We start from the raw sequence: 16,781 nt of genomic DNA, 5'->3' as shown, positions 1-16,781 counted from the left end.
ATTTGCTCTGACATGCACTGTGAGCTGTAAGGTCTTATATAGACAGGTGTGTGCCTTTCCTAATCAAGTCCAATCAGTTTAATTAAACACAGCTGGACTCCAATGAAGGAGTAGAACCATCTCAAGGAGGATCAGAAGAAATGGACAGCATGTGAGTTAAATATGAGTGTCACATCAAAGGGTCTGAATACATATGACCATGTGATATTTCAGTTTTTCTTTTTTAATAAATTTGCAAAACTTTCTACATTTCTGTTTTTTTCTGTCAAGATGGAGTGCTGAGTGTACATTAATGAGAAATAAAATGAACTTTTTTGATTTTAGCAAATAGCTGCAATGAAACTGAGTGAAAAATTTAAAGGGGTCTGAATACTTTCCGTACCCACTGTATCTCAAACAAAGGTGTATATCTCCAATACAGAAATGACGGGAGCCATTTCTGGACTGTCCATCACAAACACAAGATTCAATCCAAGAGTATGAATCTAAAATGCAGAAAAGAGAGAAGCGCTATCTCAATCCAACCTTAACGATACTACCAGTAACATCGGTGTGTATGTATATTGCGACGTCTACGGGCAGTAGAAGCCACACTGTCAAAATTTCTTGCGAAATTTTCTAGTTTAACTTCATATCTTCATTTTATTTGTTTTAATTTAGGGAGTTTCAATCTTCCATACTTCACAAGAATTACACCCTTTAAAGGGGGCGAAGAGTGTACACATGTAGTACACATCACTTTTGAGAACGAATGAAATGATATTTTAAAATATTTAAAAAACGTACATGATGAAGAGATTCTGATAAAATGAACCATGTAACCTATTTTAATCACTAAAAAAATATAAATATAAAATATATATATATATATATATATATATATATATATACACAAAGTACTAAAAGTATGACCACAATTTCACCTATTTCTCACCAGGAGAAGGCGCGCAATATTCACTGTTATCGATCCCAGCCGCGATCTACGGCACTTTTCAGACAAAGAGAATGTCCACGTGGACAAGCAGAACAAACTACATCGAACTATAGCTTCAGAATATTTCTACTTTTCACTGTTAAAAAGTTAAGCATAAATATTGAAACGCTTCGTACCTTTTAGATGTTTTTCTGGAAGAAAATCGGCCCGAAAAAAATTGAATCCATTTCCTGCATTTGCAGCTGCTCTCTCGCCTTCCTGCTTCAAAACAACTGAGTTTCTACGACCTACTATGACGAATGAATAATAATTTCAGTTTTGGCCAATGGGTTTGACCCATGGGGGCGGATCACAGTTTTCGATTATTTTATTGGCTTAAAATTCAGTCAAACAACTCAAAGAACGAATGACTACAATGCCCAGAGTCTTCCGGGTTCAAATCTGTGGGAATTGCGCAAATCGGCCAATCACAGGCTGAAACTGAAATTCTGACGAAAATTAGGTTTTTATATAGCACAGGCTCTCAAAATGATGCCAAACTGCTGTATTAGATATATTGAACACTATTAGTGATAAAAGAAGTGACATAAATAGTTATATAGTATTTAAAAGTACAATAAAACTGCTTCCAAAATCAGAATTGACGTTGGCTGACCTCAGCTGACCTGTACACCAGCATTGATTTCTCAGGCATACTTCACTCTATCAAAGCCAATTTGTTTTTTAAAAGGACTGCTGACATGTTGTGATATGATTTGAGAGAGTTTAAGCCTTGGTCTGCATCATTTCAAATCAATAAAAGTGATTTTTCTTTCAGGCGAACCTGACATTTTTTTATTTGAGCTGTATGTTATATTCATTCAGCATTAATTAGTAACATATACACTGATATGTACATATATAAAAAAACTATCACAAGTGTTAGTGTTATAATTCCATTGAAATTATTCAAATAGACCTTGTAGTTAGCGAGATAAGCCCCTTTCAGTACAGGTATGACATTTTCGAGCAGAGGTCTCAAAATAGGCTTAGGTTTAAACTTTTAGCTATTTAGATGGACGTGACAGTCAGAGTACAAAGGTTAAAAAAAAGCTTGAGGACACTATAATCACTTTATGTTCTTTTTTTTGTTGTATTTGTTTCAATTTAGGTATATTAAAGCTTCAACAGAGAAGCCCCTACTCATTGCTTTTTCTGTGCTCTTTTGGCACATGGGAGTGGTTCAGAAGAGAAGCTGTGACAGGGATTCATGGTCCAGTGCTGTTTGCTGTCATACCCTTAAAAGCCAAGCAAACCTGTAAACCTTGTAAACCTGTGAGATAAAGTGACAGATCACACTGCAATGAACAGAATCTCCAAATGAATCTCTGCTGAGGTAAGACACAGGAAATGCTTAAACAAAGTAGATATTAAGTTTATTTGATCATGTATCAGTAACCATTCTAATGTACTGTACATGTGTGACATTTTATTTTACTTCTACTACCTTTGTTTTATGCTACTTAATACTCCACTACATTTCAGAGGGAAATTGTGCTTTGTACATTACATTACATTTACTCGACTGTAGTTATTGTATACTTTCTTGATTTAAGATTTACATAAAGTTAAAGACATATGACCAGTTTATAAAATCATGCATTTAAAATGTGATGGAAATAAAAGTGTTGTGTGGCTTGATCCGTGATCGGTTCGGCTCACACCTCACGGTTCGGCACACTTCTGAACCGCAGATCAATTGAGTCTTTTTTTTTTGTACAGTGTAATCATCATAGTGTGTAAAGTTTTACTGCTGCTGTTCCTTTTCAAGTAACAAGTCCCCAAATATCAATGCAGTGTACAGATGTAAAGCAGTAGTGTGTTCACGTGAACGGAGCCTGTTAGAAGTATTTAACGGTGAAAGTCATGGCGAGCGGAGGAACTTGAGAAAGGCGTAATTTAAGTCGCAAGTTTGGGAGCATTTTGTCTTCCCACGGATAAGGGTGGTGGACAAACCCGTTACGGTATGCATTGTTTAAAGAGAGACATATGACATATGAAGCGCCACCACCCCGGTCTGTCAGCGATGGGGGACACTCAGGTGTGGAAAACAAAAGGATTTCAAAATCTGTTTAAAGTAATTGAGCCACGCTACGAAATCCCCTCACACGCCCACTTCAGTAAGAAGATCGTTCCTCTATGAAGAGGAAAAGACTGACCGCTCACTTCATCACGGTGGAGTGGAGATTCATAGTCCGGTGAGAGTCACACAGACAGGTGCTGTAGACACGCCCCCTCTGTGAGAGTCACACAGACACACACCTGGTGCAGGTGCTGACAGAAGCAGTAGAGTGGAAGCTAGACAGGCCCAATAGTAATATCCCATATCCCGTATCAACATATCTCATGTTGCACTTAAACTTAACAGAATTGAGTAGTCTTGAATGTTTTTTTATAATTTATTTATTTAATTTTTTTTCAAAATGGACTTCTTCAATATATTTGTTTTCATGTAAGACTATAGCCCAAAGTTATTTGCTTTGTGTTCTTGAAGTTCTTTAATTAATAAATGGAAAGCAAAGTTATATTTGTCACCTCCCCTTTTCTTTGCTGATCCGAAAAATGATCCGAACCGTGAACCGAACCGTGAGGTTTGTGATCCGTTGCACCCAAGGGCGCACTTTATTTATAGCCTAAGTGGTGCAGAATAGATTTATTTTAAATTTTTTAATTTGTGTTGTCTTTTTTGGCTGCACAACTGAGAAAAGTTTTTTATATATATTTTGGATATAGAATATACTGTTACTGTATATTGGTATTTTAGCAGAACGTTTTTATTCATTTATTTATTATTATTATTTATTTGGTGCAGAATACTGTTTTGTATTTAAACAAAGGTTTTATTACCGTTATGTTTAAATCAGTTCCAAGTTACACAAATGTTAATATATTTTAATAAAGTTTGCCTGTTCAACATAATATCAATTAATTATTTTTATATGGCGGGGGGGGGGGGGGGGGGGGGGCTGGCAGTGTCCCTACCAATGCTGAGACCAAACCTACGCCCTTGGTTGCACCCCTACCCAACAGCAAGATACATTTGAGCATGTATGTTAACACAAAGGATGAAGGTGTACTGAGTTCAGAGCATAAGTACAAGTGCTTAGGCATTTACACAATATACTAAGTAGAAATATATACTAAGTAGACATTTACCATTACAGTATACCACAGATGAGGACTGATCACCAATCATGAAGGCCATCGCTTGTTTAAGAAGGGCGTTCGGCACCCTCCTCCTCTTTCTGGCTGTCTTTGTCTTAATATTTGTGCTACGACACATGGACATTCTGGAGGTGAGAACTTTTAAGTTTTAGTGGGATCAGTTTGAAGGGTGGACCCTGTTTGAAATGTTTGATATTTGTCTGTTTCTGGATAATTTCAAATCCAATGGAGCCTGGCTACAGTAATGGTCTATGTTGCAAGATAATGCAGTTAAATGGTGTTATCACTCTCAATCCTGCATCTCTTCCAGTTAAAGGATAAAGCTGACAGTATTCTATACTTTAGATAACCTACTGGCTTCCCATTCGTTCTTACTGAAGACCTAAATCTTAAGAAATGGGTCGCAAATATATAGTTTATAAAAAGCCATGAGATGCCCCAAAACAGCTGGGCACTAAAGGGAGGACTTTGAGGTTTAATGGCTTGAATTCTCTCATCAGTGGAGTTTGTGAAACGACTAATAGTCCCTTTTCTACCGTTAGTGTGGTTCAATCCATTGTATATGCATTAAAAAAATGCGTCTTTCAGCTATGAAAGTCTTCCACTGTCTTGTTAAACCATTGGGCATGAAACATCCTCTGTAGTGCTTCTTGGCCAAAGACACAACATATCCCAAAATATGAATTTCATTTAAAAAGACCTTGAAAACCTTGAACATTTGAATTCCATGGGTCAATGTTGACAACAGAGTAAGGGCCATGGCGGAAGTTGAGAAGGGTGGAAAACATACATTTAAATCACTTACCAACTCTCCAAAGTCATTCTGAGTTTTGGGGAGGCATAAATCTTCCCCCTTTGCACTTTTGCTGCATTTAGTTAATTATTTGTTGCATCTTTGACACCATCTGTCTCTCTTAACCCTCTGCCAGCTTCTGCCTAAAGTAAAATCCACCTTCATCATGCCGAGAGTCTCCACTCACACTAACATGAATCGCAGCTTCTGCACCTTCCAGTCACTGTCCCCTGAGGACGCTCTGGAGGAAAGTCTCATACTCGAATCAACTGCTTGGCCTGAAACTCCACTTTTGCCAGCTCCTATTTCCCTGGAGCAGACCAGTCATCCAGCTCACAGCAACTTCACCATTCTCCCAGGGAGGAAAGGGGGACAGTGGCATGTAGGGGATCAGCTGGAGGTCATGGTACAAACCTCTGACTTCCAGGGTCGTCCCAAGAAGCATGGGGGGGACTTCCTACTCGCCCGGCTGCACAACCGGAAGCTTGAAGCAGGTGTGGCTGGGCAAGTGGTGGATCATCTGAATGGGAGCTACTCTGCTGTATTCTCTTTACTCTGGTAAGGAGACGCACAGGTTGAGGTACTGAGATCTTTAAAACATTTTTTTTACCAATTGTCTGTGAAGCCTTTAGTTAGTTCAGAGGAGGGTTTAAGTGAATAGACAATTCTCCAGAGATTATTGTCTGAGATTAATCTGGTTCACGATTTGAAGACGTGAACCTTTATAAGTGTGGCACTTCAAGTAGTATTACTGATATGACTGAACATGATTGGACTTGGTGAAAACTCTTGTTCTCTGTCCAATCAGGTGACTCTGGTTCACCCTGGTGAGGCCATCTCAGTGCTGAACAGGCTGAACAGAGAACAGCCCGACAGGATTTACTTCAAGAGCCTCTTCCGTTCAGGCTCACTCTCTGAAACCACCCTCTGTGATGTCTGCCTAAGGCCAACCAAGCAGCAGCTGTGCAACTACACTGACCTCCGTACAGGTGAGCCGTGGTTCTGCTACAAGCCAAAGAAGCTGAGCTGTGATGCCAGGATCAACCACTACATGGGAGGATCCAAAACAAAGATCCTCAATGCTAATGAGGAGAAGCTCTTTCGAAGGTGAGGGAGCAGAAAGACTGGTATTTTGTGTGACTTCTAAATATGCAGATCCAGTGTTATCTTTGTATCCCCTTGGTGGAATGTTTCAGACGTTTGTATACATGCAGTTAAGATTGAATATAAAGATGTTTTAAAGGTAATGCAAATCAAACAAACCAGTCTGAATCATACTTGTTGACTTCCATTTGGAACATTAGATAGTATTTGCTGTGTTTGTTTTTAAATTGAATTATTGTAAAGTCATTTTATTTTGGATGTAGTCTTTTCTAAACTTTAAGATGGACACTTATTATTTTGTGTCACTTGGAGGCAGCACAACAAGCTATTAACATAAGATCACCTTGTAAAGTAGATATGGCTAAAATGTGAGCAAACACTGGCCTATTTTATACCAGTTGACATGGAGACACATTAGCATTCATTTGGAGTTGTGTCTAATATTTATTCTCATTTTAGCTGTATTTTGGTCTTCACCGACGTCAGAGGGAAATATCTGCCTTAATCTAAATGTGGCACTTTGTTCAACCTGCTAGTCGCTAACATTGCCTGCCTGCTGTTTACTGGTTGTTAGTGCACAATTGACCCTTCACTTAGCCCCGACCCCCGCTGATACTCCGTCAAAATGTCAGAGCTACCATGGAGCCCACACCGTCACTAACTGCACTCACTGAATACATAATATCTAATCTTTCTAGTCAGAGTTGGCCAAATCTACACTTTGATTGACCAGTCTGCGTTGGATTGGCAGAACTAACCAACGGGTCAATTGGTTAATCAGCTTTCCGGCATGAAGCAGCTTGCCTGCTGCATCAATAAAATATGTTGATGAGAACAGTGAGACTCAACCAAAACAGTTTAGTTTGCCAGCCGTAAAACCAAAAATATGAACTGAATGATACTAAAATGTTCTGTAGAAGGTAATCATCATCTCTGGGTTCATCACTGTGAGTGGCACCTTGCACATTACAGTTATTGGACCCATTGCTTATATGAAAATGATATAAATTAGTGCTGCTTTAATTCACAAAATTGATTTTTAGGGGTTACGTTTTTGTGATGTTGAATGAACTTTCAAGCAGTTGTTTCTCTTTTTAGGGCTATATTTTTCTAATTTTAATTTCTTTCAATTATTTCAAATGTTTCGCCTCTCTTGTATTTATGTTGTTAATGTTGTAGTGTAATTAATTAATGAATTACTATGTGTGCTTTTCTTCAGTGGTGTTAACTTGAAAGTCTCCATTAAGGCTTCAGGACCTGCTAGTGTCACCGTGTTGCCACAACAAGAAGGTAAAGCATTTAAAACTAACTCGAGAGAGTGACGTTTTTTATATGGAACCATTTCTTCTTTATTTCAGTGACAGTGTGAACCCCAGGTGACACGGCAATAACATCATTCTTTATTGTTCCCCATCCCTTGACTTTAGCAGGTCCTTTAATTCTGCTGCTGACTCTTGTGTTGGCTTATTTCCACTATGACTTATCTGTCTGTTGTTATTGTCTGACTACTCAGTATTTTGGCCCTTTTTGTATTAACAAAGTTAATCAATGTCAGACATGGTGAGTGAGGGTCCACTCAAGTTGAGTAGTATTGTGTGTGTGTGTGTTTAATCAAGGACATGATATTGTCAACTTAGATAAGGGGCTGAATGGGGATGCAGTCAATGGACCAATCACTGATTAACCATTCAATGGTTAATCAGTTATTGGTCACTGTTGTCCAGATGTCCTCGTGATGAACTCCTCCTATCCCATCATGTGCTTAAGGCCTTTATAAGTCGTACACAACCAACACTCTGGGTTCTTCCTCCTTCAGACCGCATTGCATTCTGTATGACGATTGAACCTTCTCTGCGCAGAGAATAAATACTTTAAAGACAAACTTGGTTTCTCAATGTTTCTTAATTTCAGTGTCATAGGACTCACTCGGTACTATTGAATAGTTTTTTTCCACCACACTGTTAAAAATTAGAGAATTTTCTTTATGGATCTCTGAAAGAAGGACTTCTATTTAGGACATAATGAGGCAGGATGCTCAGCCTTATATGATATTATTGGGGTTACTTGTGCTAATTTATAATGATAATGAACGTAGTACGCTCATTTGTGCACAGGTGACATTCATCATGCCACGCTGGTCATTTACAGTCATCTGAAGTTAAGAGCGTTTGCTGAATCTGACGTGGCTCCATCGTACGAATCCACCGAACGAAACAAAAGTTCAGATAAGAATATGAAAATGTCGTTGCATGAGGTCCACTGAGAGTAATGGTCAGGAACATTTTCTTTTTTAACTTTTTTCTGGCGTTCTCCTGAAGAGAGATTAACCGTATTCAGCCCAAAAGAGTGCTGGGAGCATGGAGCACTAGGCTAAAAGTTCACGAGAGTTGTTCTTCCTGTTAGCAGTGTTTATAGTCTCTCAGGAGTAAGATGTACTTCAGATGTTTATACAATCTCTTTATAGCTTGGTTTTGTTTTTTTCATGGGATAACCCCACCCTTATTCTTTAACTTCCTCTCAGGTCAACCACAGGAGAAGAGCAGCATTGTGACATCTGGACCCTCTGGTTATTACTACCAGGGTGTGTGGCGAGCACTAGGTGGCACCACAGTCCGCGAATTCAATGCGTCTGCCATCAGTCAGTGTCTGAAAGGCAAGGTGGTCCACATGTATGGAGACTCCACCGTCAGGCAGTGGTTTGATTTCCTCAACGCAGCTCTACCAGGTAGCTGATCCACAGGGATTTCTGGCAACAGATGATTGTGTTCCCACTGCTGCTTAACGTGTTCCCCCTGTCATACTTTCAGGTCTTAAGAAGTTTGACCTGCACAGCCCGAAGAAAGCTGGACCTTACATGTCCTTGGACTATGCCAACAACGTGTTGTTGACGTACCGCTTCCACGGCCCTCCAATCCGGATTGTCGTTGTCTCAACTAGCGAGCTTCGTTACATTGCTAATGAGCTAGATGGCTTAATCGGAGGCCCCAACACTGTCGTAGTTTTTGGCATCTGGGCTCACTTCGGCTCTTTCCCCATTGAGATCTACATCAGGAGGCTGCAGAGCATCCGCAGGGCGGTGGTGCGGCTGCTGGACAGGGCTCCAGGCACACTGGTCGTCATCCGGACAGGGAACCCCAAAGATTTAAACCCTTTTGTGTCGCTAACCAACAGCGACTGGTCCTCGCTGCAGTGTAACAAGGTGCTCAGAGCCATCTTCAAAGGACTGAATGTTCATCTGATAGATGCCTGGGAAATGACCCTTGCCCACCATCTGCCACATAACCTCCACCCACCACCTCCCATTATTAAGAATATGGTAAACAATCTATTGTCTTACATGTGTCCTCAAAAAGGCAGCTAGATGTTTGTTTGTTGAGGGAGAGGAGTGGGGGTGCATTTTTTTGTTCAGCAATACTCCAACTAGACTAAATACTTTTTTCTTTTCAACATCAGGCAATGTTGAGTGAACACAAAATAAACGGGACTTGATTGAAAGCGGCTCCAAGCCCACTTGGGTATTAAAAACTGCTGAATGATCACATTTAACACATACAACTTCATGTCCCGTGTCTTGGGATTGTCTCGCAGAATAACAGGAGACGATTGTTTCCTGATAAAACTAATTTTCGATTCGTCACACTGTTTCCATCTGCAGTCTGATATCTGATTTGATTTTTGCTAACCAATCACGAGAGACCAAGGTATCTGCCTGAATCCAACGTAATGTTAAGTCGAAATTGTGTAATTTTGTATTATTGTGAAATTCTCTCCATACAAATATTGTGACACCGCCAGCTTTAGAATTATTATTTGAAAAGTATCTTTCTCCATAAAAACACAGAATGCAAATAAGGAAATAAAAGATTGTGCGTTTGATTTAAAAGTAATTATTCTTGCAACAAGAGGCACAGTTACACAGAGTCACAAAGAGTCTGTAGAAGTGTGCGCTGCAAAGTTCATTTCACACAGAGTTGTAAAGAGAGTGATCAAGGGTGGGGCCCTGCGTACTGGAACATCCTGTTTCAGGCCGTGCAGGCTGTGGCAGTTAAGAAGCGCTTTATTTGTGTAGACACACAGATACTTAAAGCATACAACATGTGAATGTATACTTGTTATCCAACACATACAACTTCATGACCCGTGTCTTGGGATTGTCTCGCAGAATTGCAGGAGACGATCGTTGCCTGATAAACATAATTTTCAGCTCGTCACACTGTTTCCATCTGCAGTCTGACATCTGATTTGATAACCAATCACGAGAGACCAAATTTTCCGCCTGAATCTAACGTAATGTTAATTAAGTCGAAATCAGTCCTCGGGTGGACACAAGCACTTTTTAGGGGGGGTCAATTTGTTGATAACTTCTAAATAAATGCAAAATAATAGTAACAGTAGCACTGTGCACATCTTAAATACACACCAACACAGGAAGATAAATTAAAATGAGTCAATATGTCGATCGCGTTACTTTGTTTCAGTACAGTGGTGTCTAGAAAGTTGCTTCAATTATTTGTGTGAACGGGTATCCTGGCTTTCAGTTTAAGTTTGAATTTAATGAGTTTGGATGCAAGGATGCACTGTCGACACTTTCCCCTGTAATGCCATGGATATACTGTCATCACCTGAAGTCTTCATGATGTGCATGAACCTTTGTAGGAGGCTTGATCTCCTCAGACTACGAGTGCAGGATCTCCTGGGGTCTGGCACTTACATGGAGAGGTCACCCAATGCAATAAGTTAGCCGCATGGCTTTTAAAGTCCTCTTCAGATACATAGTGAGATGAAGAAAATGGACCAAATATTTGTCAGAACAAGAAACTTGGCTGGCCCTCTTCAACCTCACACAGGTTTTTTTACTCTGTTCAGTGTTGATGCTCATTATCTTTTAAGAAGACCGGTCCTCTTCAAACAGGATGCTACTTCATCTGTGCAAATTATTATGGTTGACACGAGTGACGGACGACGTTGTTGGCGTGTTGCACGGTTGTTTTGATGTATTTTGTTTTAGTTTTTTCTCTTATTTATCTATTTATAATCAGCTGTAATAATTATGCAACAACAATTTCTTTAAAACCCTCCTGTTACCTTCAAATTTACTATCATCTTTTATCCTTGGGGTCAATTTGACCCCAGCAATTTAAACCTCCAGAAAATTATTATAATTAAAATTGTTACCCAAGTTTATGTGTCAGGTACTTTATGTTTGTTTGTTGACTACCTAGATAGCAATTTAAATAACCACCCACCCCCCTTATACATCCAGAATACCTGTTAGCGACTATGGAGAAATATGCAGATCACCACAAAATCTCACTGACTGACCTAAAATTGGAAAGAGATATCTTTTTGGTGTTTTAATGGCTTTATATTATTTCTAAGTACATATTTTTGTTTTCTATAACATTTGGAATGAAAAGCAATTTCTGTTATCAAGAATAGTAACATGTAACGAATATCACGTGACTCTTCACGTAAACTGGGCATGCGCGTGGGTGGAAAGTCCTCCGTTTTCTGTCCATCACCCTCCCTAAAGCCGCTAACCGTGACTTCAGACGGCGGCTCCATAGGTCTGATAACGCTGCTGGTCAGGTCACGCCGCTTGCTAATCGCTCCAATAACCGCTGCTTCCTCCGTAATAATGCAGACTTTAACTGAACAACAGCTGCTAGTAAAGACAAAAAGGTCAGCATCACCTGGTAGTCGATCGGTAATCAATGTTGTTTGTCAGCTTCCGGGTAAGGGTCACGTGATAGGAGTGTGGTGAATCAGGGAAGGACACGTCATGACTGCTAATAACCAATCAATTAGCGAACGCGGGTGTGGGCCTCATCGTTTCTAAATGTAGCCGTTTTCGACTGTCCACACGAAAACGCAACCCAGAGTTTTCAAACTTATCCGTCCTCTGGAGCGTTTTCAAACTCCTCCGTTTTCGGTGCTGCCAGCATAGAAAATCGAAAATGCCAGCATAGTGTTGACACTCAGTGTAAACTTAGCAAAACATATGCATTTTCAAATGGAAACGGAGTAGTGTGGACATGGCATCAGAAGAGGAAAGGGATGACTGGAGGGGTCAATGGGGAACTTGAAACTGCTTTGTGTTATTGTAATATAAATACCTGATGTTCTCCACACCCTGTGAAACTGGATTCTTTGCTGATTCCTCTGCAGACTGCGTTGCAGTCTGTATGACGATGAAAGCCTCCTCTGGCCAGAGAATAAATACTTTAAAGACAAACTTCTTTCCTCAATGTTTCTTGTTTCAGTGTTCAGTATTATAGGACTCACTCGGTACTATTGAATAGTTTTGTTTTCCACCACACTGGTCTACCTCTTCTGTCTACGCCTTTGGGGCAGGGCTGGAGTTGGTTGGCTGGTTGGTGTCTGGTTTATGGGTGATGGATGGTGGAGGGACTGCGGGAGGCAGGCTGGGGTAAATGGGGGGGCTTCATTTATGAGAAGCTGAGGTGAAAATCAGAGGTGCTGTGAGGGTGCATGTGGTGGCCGGATGGAAGGGTGCGCCGCAGAGCTCGCAATTAAGAGGAGTGAGCTGCAAAAACTATACAGTATAATTCTGGGTTGAGTGTTCCCCAGTACGCTCCCTGGTTAAACTGCTGCACGTGACCGGCGGCTTCGGACACAAACAGGATGTGGTAGGTGTAGAAACCATTGCCGCCGAATCGGAAGGCTAGGTCGAGTATCAGTGACAAGTAGTAGTCCAACTCGGGCCTGTGGTCGGGGAAGGCGGAGCAGATGATATCGCGGTATAGGGAGAAATAGTAGGTGAATTCGGCTGTAGTGAGTTCCTTGGATGCAAGTGAGGGAAACAGGGATGCAACGGGGATAAAATTAAGAGACTTGGGACGTACACTTTAGTCTACAGAAATGCTGATTTACGGAAAGGGTTCATAAAGGGATTAAAATGTCTGCGAGAGAGCCCTCAAACACTCGATGATTTGACAGTGTGACAGCCATAAACCCTCACGAATTTTGCGAGAGCGCGCCTCAAAGTCTGTAAGTTTGCGAGAGCGCACCTCAAAGTCCGCCGGTCAGTGAGTGTGGAGATTGGGATTGGGCTGACAGCGTTCTTATTTTTTTTGCCTTAGTAAGTAAATGTTTTTTTCATGAATTTCAAAATGTTTCTTATTTGTATGATTTATATAAATGTAAAAAAGAAATCACAAATATATTTCTGCATTTGTAAGTATTTGTTTGTGGATTTGTATGTATTTGTTTGTGGATTTGTATGTATTTATTTGTGGATCGCACTGCATTTATTTGCAAATCGCTTTACATTCATTTACGGATTTTTGAGACTGTCCTGCAGTCGCTGGATTCACAAATGCGTTTTTTTCAACATAGACCTCTCTGTAGCCAATCAGATGTCAGCCTCATTTTCAACCAATCACATGAGCGCAGCTCCCCCCTCCCCTCCCCACGAGGGGAGGGGAGGGGAGGGGGGAGCTGTGTTGAATCAGGAAATACATATTGTAGCCGTCTGTGTTCACCCAGAGCTCTACGATACCTCATATCAGTAGAGACCGGACCAAACTATGTGTATAAATGTTATTTCGGAGTTCCTTTTTGTAGCTGATCCACAGGGATTTCTGGCAACAGATGATTGTGTTCCCACTGCTGCTTAACGTGTTCCCCCTGTCATACTTTCAGGTCTTAAGAAGTTTGACCTGCACAGCCCGAAGAAAGCTGGACCTTACATGTCCTTGGACTATGCCAACAACGTGTTGTTGACGTACCGCTTCCACGGCCCTCCAATCCGGATTGTCGTTGTCTCAACTAGCGAGCTTCGTTACATTGCTAATGAGCTAGATGGCTTAATCGGAGGCCCCAACACTGTCGTAGTTTTTGGCATCTGGGCTCACTTCGGCTCTTTCCCCATTGAGATCTACATCAGGAGGCTGCAGAGCATCCACAGGGCGGTGGTGCGGCTGCTGGACAGGGCTCCAGGCACACTGGTCGTCATCCGGACAGGGAACCCCAAAGATTTAAACCCTTTTGTGTCGCTAACCAACAGCGACTGGTCCTCGCTGCAGTGTAACAAGGTGCTCAGAGCCATCTTCAAAGGACTGAATGTTCATCTGATAGATGCCTGGGAAATGACCCTTGCCCACCATCTGCCACATAACCTCCACCCACCACCTCCCATTATTAAGAATATGGTAAACAATCTATTGTCTTACATGTGTCCTCAAAAAGGCAGCTAGATGTTTGTTTGTTGAGGGAGAGGAGTGGGGGTGCATTTTTTTGTTCAGCAATACTCCAACTAGACTAAATACTTTTTTCTTTTCAACATCAGGCAATGTTGAGTGAACACAAAATAAACGGGACTTGATTGAAAGCGGCTCCAAGCCCACTTGGGTATTAAAAACTGCTGAATGATCACATTTAACACATACAACTTCATGTCCCGTGTCTTGGGATTGTCTCGCAGAATAACAGGAGACGATTGTTTCCTGATAAAACTAATTTTCGATTCGTCACACTGTTTCCATCTGCAGTCTGATATCTGATTTGATTTTTGCTAACCAATCACGAGAGACCAAGGTATCTGCCTGAATCCAACGTAATGTTAAGTCGAAATTGTGTAATTTTGTATTATTGTGAAATTCTCTCCATACAAATATTGTGACACCGCCAGCTTTAGAATTATTATTTGAAAAGTATCTTTCTCCATAAAAACACAGAATGCAAATAAGGAAATAAAAGATTGTGCGTTTGATTTAAAAGTAATTATTCTTGCAACAAGAGGCACAGTTACACAGTCACAAAGAGTCTGTAGAAGTGTGCGCTGCAAAGTTCATTTCACACAGAGTTGTAAAGAGAGTGATCAAGGGTGGGGCCCTGCGTACTGGAACATCCTGTTTCAGGCCGTGCAGGCTGTGGCAGTTAAGAAGCGCTTTATTTGTGTAGACACACAGATACTTAAAGCATACAACATGTGAATGTATACTTGTTATCCAACACATACAACTTCATGACCCGTGTCTTGGGATTGTCTCGCAGAATTGCAGGAGACGATCGTTGCCTGATAAACATAATTTTCAGCTCGTCACACTGTTTCCATCTGCAGTCTGACATCTGATTTGATAACTGTTGTGAAAAAAAAACTTCGTAGAGACAACGGAGAAAGTCAATTTGTAGTTTAGTTAATCAAATGCTTTATTTCAAGCTTAAACGGAGTATTATATTCCGGCAGTTATACGTGCACGGACCTAACAACCAACACCCAACATAGAGTTGAGACATTCGTAAAAAGGCGCTTGTAACAGAGTGCGCTGATGTATTTAAGGTTCTCCTTAGTGGAGCCTCATAGGTCAAAATCATAGATGCAGGCGGAGCTGGGTTTAGAGCAGCGGCCTGGTTGGAGCACTGAGCATTGTCCCGCCCACACCGGCTCACGTCCATTGATTGTTGTCATCTGTCAGTGTGTGTGCATGTTGTCGAGTGCGTAGATGCAATCAGGGCAAGGGCACTGTTCTGCTGTGATTACTAGACAATGTGTTCCTGTTTCTAGTGTGATGTGTGTTGGCCTTTGCCCTGATCACACGTTGATCACAAGGGCTGTATGCTGACAGCCAGTGTATGTTGTGTGTGTGTGTGTGTGTGTGTGTCAGTCATTTCCTCCTTTATGTGCCACTTAATAAACTATCTTTCAAACTTAGAGGCTCTTATTTGCCCTGATGTAATTTCAAACCTTCTACTCAGTGTTTCCCACATTATAGAATAAATGCCTGTTTATATGCTTATATTCGTGTGTGATTGTGTGCTTGGCTGCATATATTTATTTCCATGACAAATCCCCCTTTTCACACCTGCTAGGTGTGAATTTTTTAAATTTCAGAATCGTTTTGAATTTTGAATTTCAGAATCGTTAAATTAGAATCTTAGAATTAGAATCTTTCAAATCAGTTCTCACTTCTTTCAGTGAGCGTGTCGGCGGAGATGCTGGGGCACAGTGTGTCAGGTGGTGCCAGGGCGCACCTGATTTGCCTCTGACCTGGACCGAGTGTGAGGTAACCTCCCTCACTTCGTACGGTCCAGTCCACCTGGGGTCAGTCCACTTGCGTTTGTGAACCTTGACCCTGACCCAGTCCCCTACTTTTAGGGTCTGCTCCTTCTCCTCCGCTGGTTGCTGCTCGTGTGCTTTCGCCACCTGCGTAGAGAGGGCTGAGACCAACAATGTTAATTCACGCATATACTCAGACTTCTCTATCTGAGTGACATCCAGGGATGGCATATGACCTCCATCCCTGGGTGGTCCTGTTATTTTCCTACCGGTCAAGAGTTCGTGCGGGGATAGATGCGTCCCACCCCCTTAGTGGTCCTCATTGCCATGAGTACCAGAGGGAGGGCTTCTACCCATATCATCTTTGTTCCGGCGCATACCTTGGCTATCTTAGCCTTTATCGTCTGATTTGCTCTTTCCACCAGCCCCCGGGACTGTGGATGATAAACTGACCCGAACTTGTGAGTTATACCTAAGCTGGCCTCCACCTCTTGCAACATTTTATTGTTGAAATGTGTTCCGTTGTCGGATCTGATGTGTCTAGGGACTCCATACCTAGGTATGAGTTTTGTTCTTAACCATTTTATCACTGACTTTCCATCTTCCTGTCTGGTGGGAATTGCTTCCACCCACTTCGAGAATCTGTCTACCATTACCAATAAGTATCTCTTTCCCTGTACTACATTATCTGCTCCCATGTCTGTATAGTCTATGCTAATGTCTTG

At 41.3% G+C, this 16,781-nt stretch overlaps 1 protein-coding gene across 1 annotated transcript; it reads left to right on the top strand.

Moving 5' to 3' along the window:
• Window positions 1-2,258: 2,258 nt before the first annotated feature.
• Window positions 2,259-9,927, top strand: LOC306713904 (NXPE family member 3-like). The gene is given in 8 exon segments (XM_079183750.1): window positions 2,259-2,309; window positions 4,138-4,269; window positions 5,068-5,490; window positions 5,494-5,511; window positions 5,740-6,038; window positions 7,255-7,325; window positions 8,557-8,760; window positions 8,843-9,927. Coding segments are annotated over 7 exon segments (1,671 nt in total). The 5' UTR covers window positions 2,259-2,309; window positions 4,138-4,167; the 3' UTR covers window positions 9,397-9,927.
• The last annotated feature ends 6,854 nt before the right edge of the window (window positions 9,928-16,781 follow it).

This window comes from Pholis gunnellus (genome assembly GCF_910591455.1).
Source record: "Pholis gunnellus genome assembly, chromosome: 22".
NCBI lineage: Eukaryota > Metazoa > Chordata > Actinopteri > Perciformes > Pholidae > Pholis > Pholis gunnellus.
The sequence above is the reverse complement of the archived record's forward strand: the minus strand, read 5'-3'. Positions and strand labels throughout refer to the sequence as shown.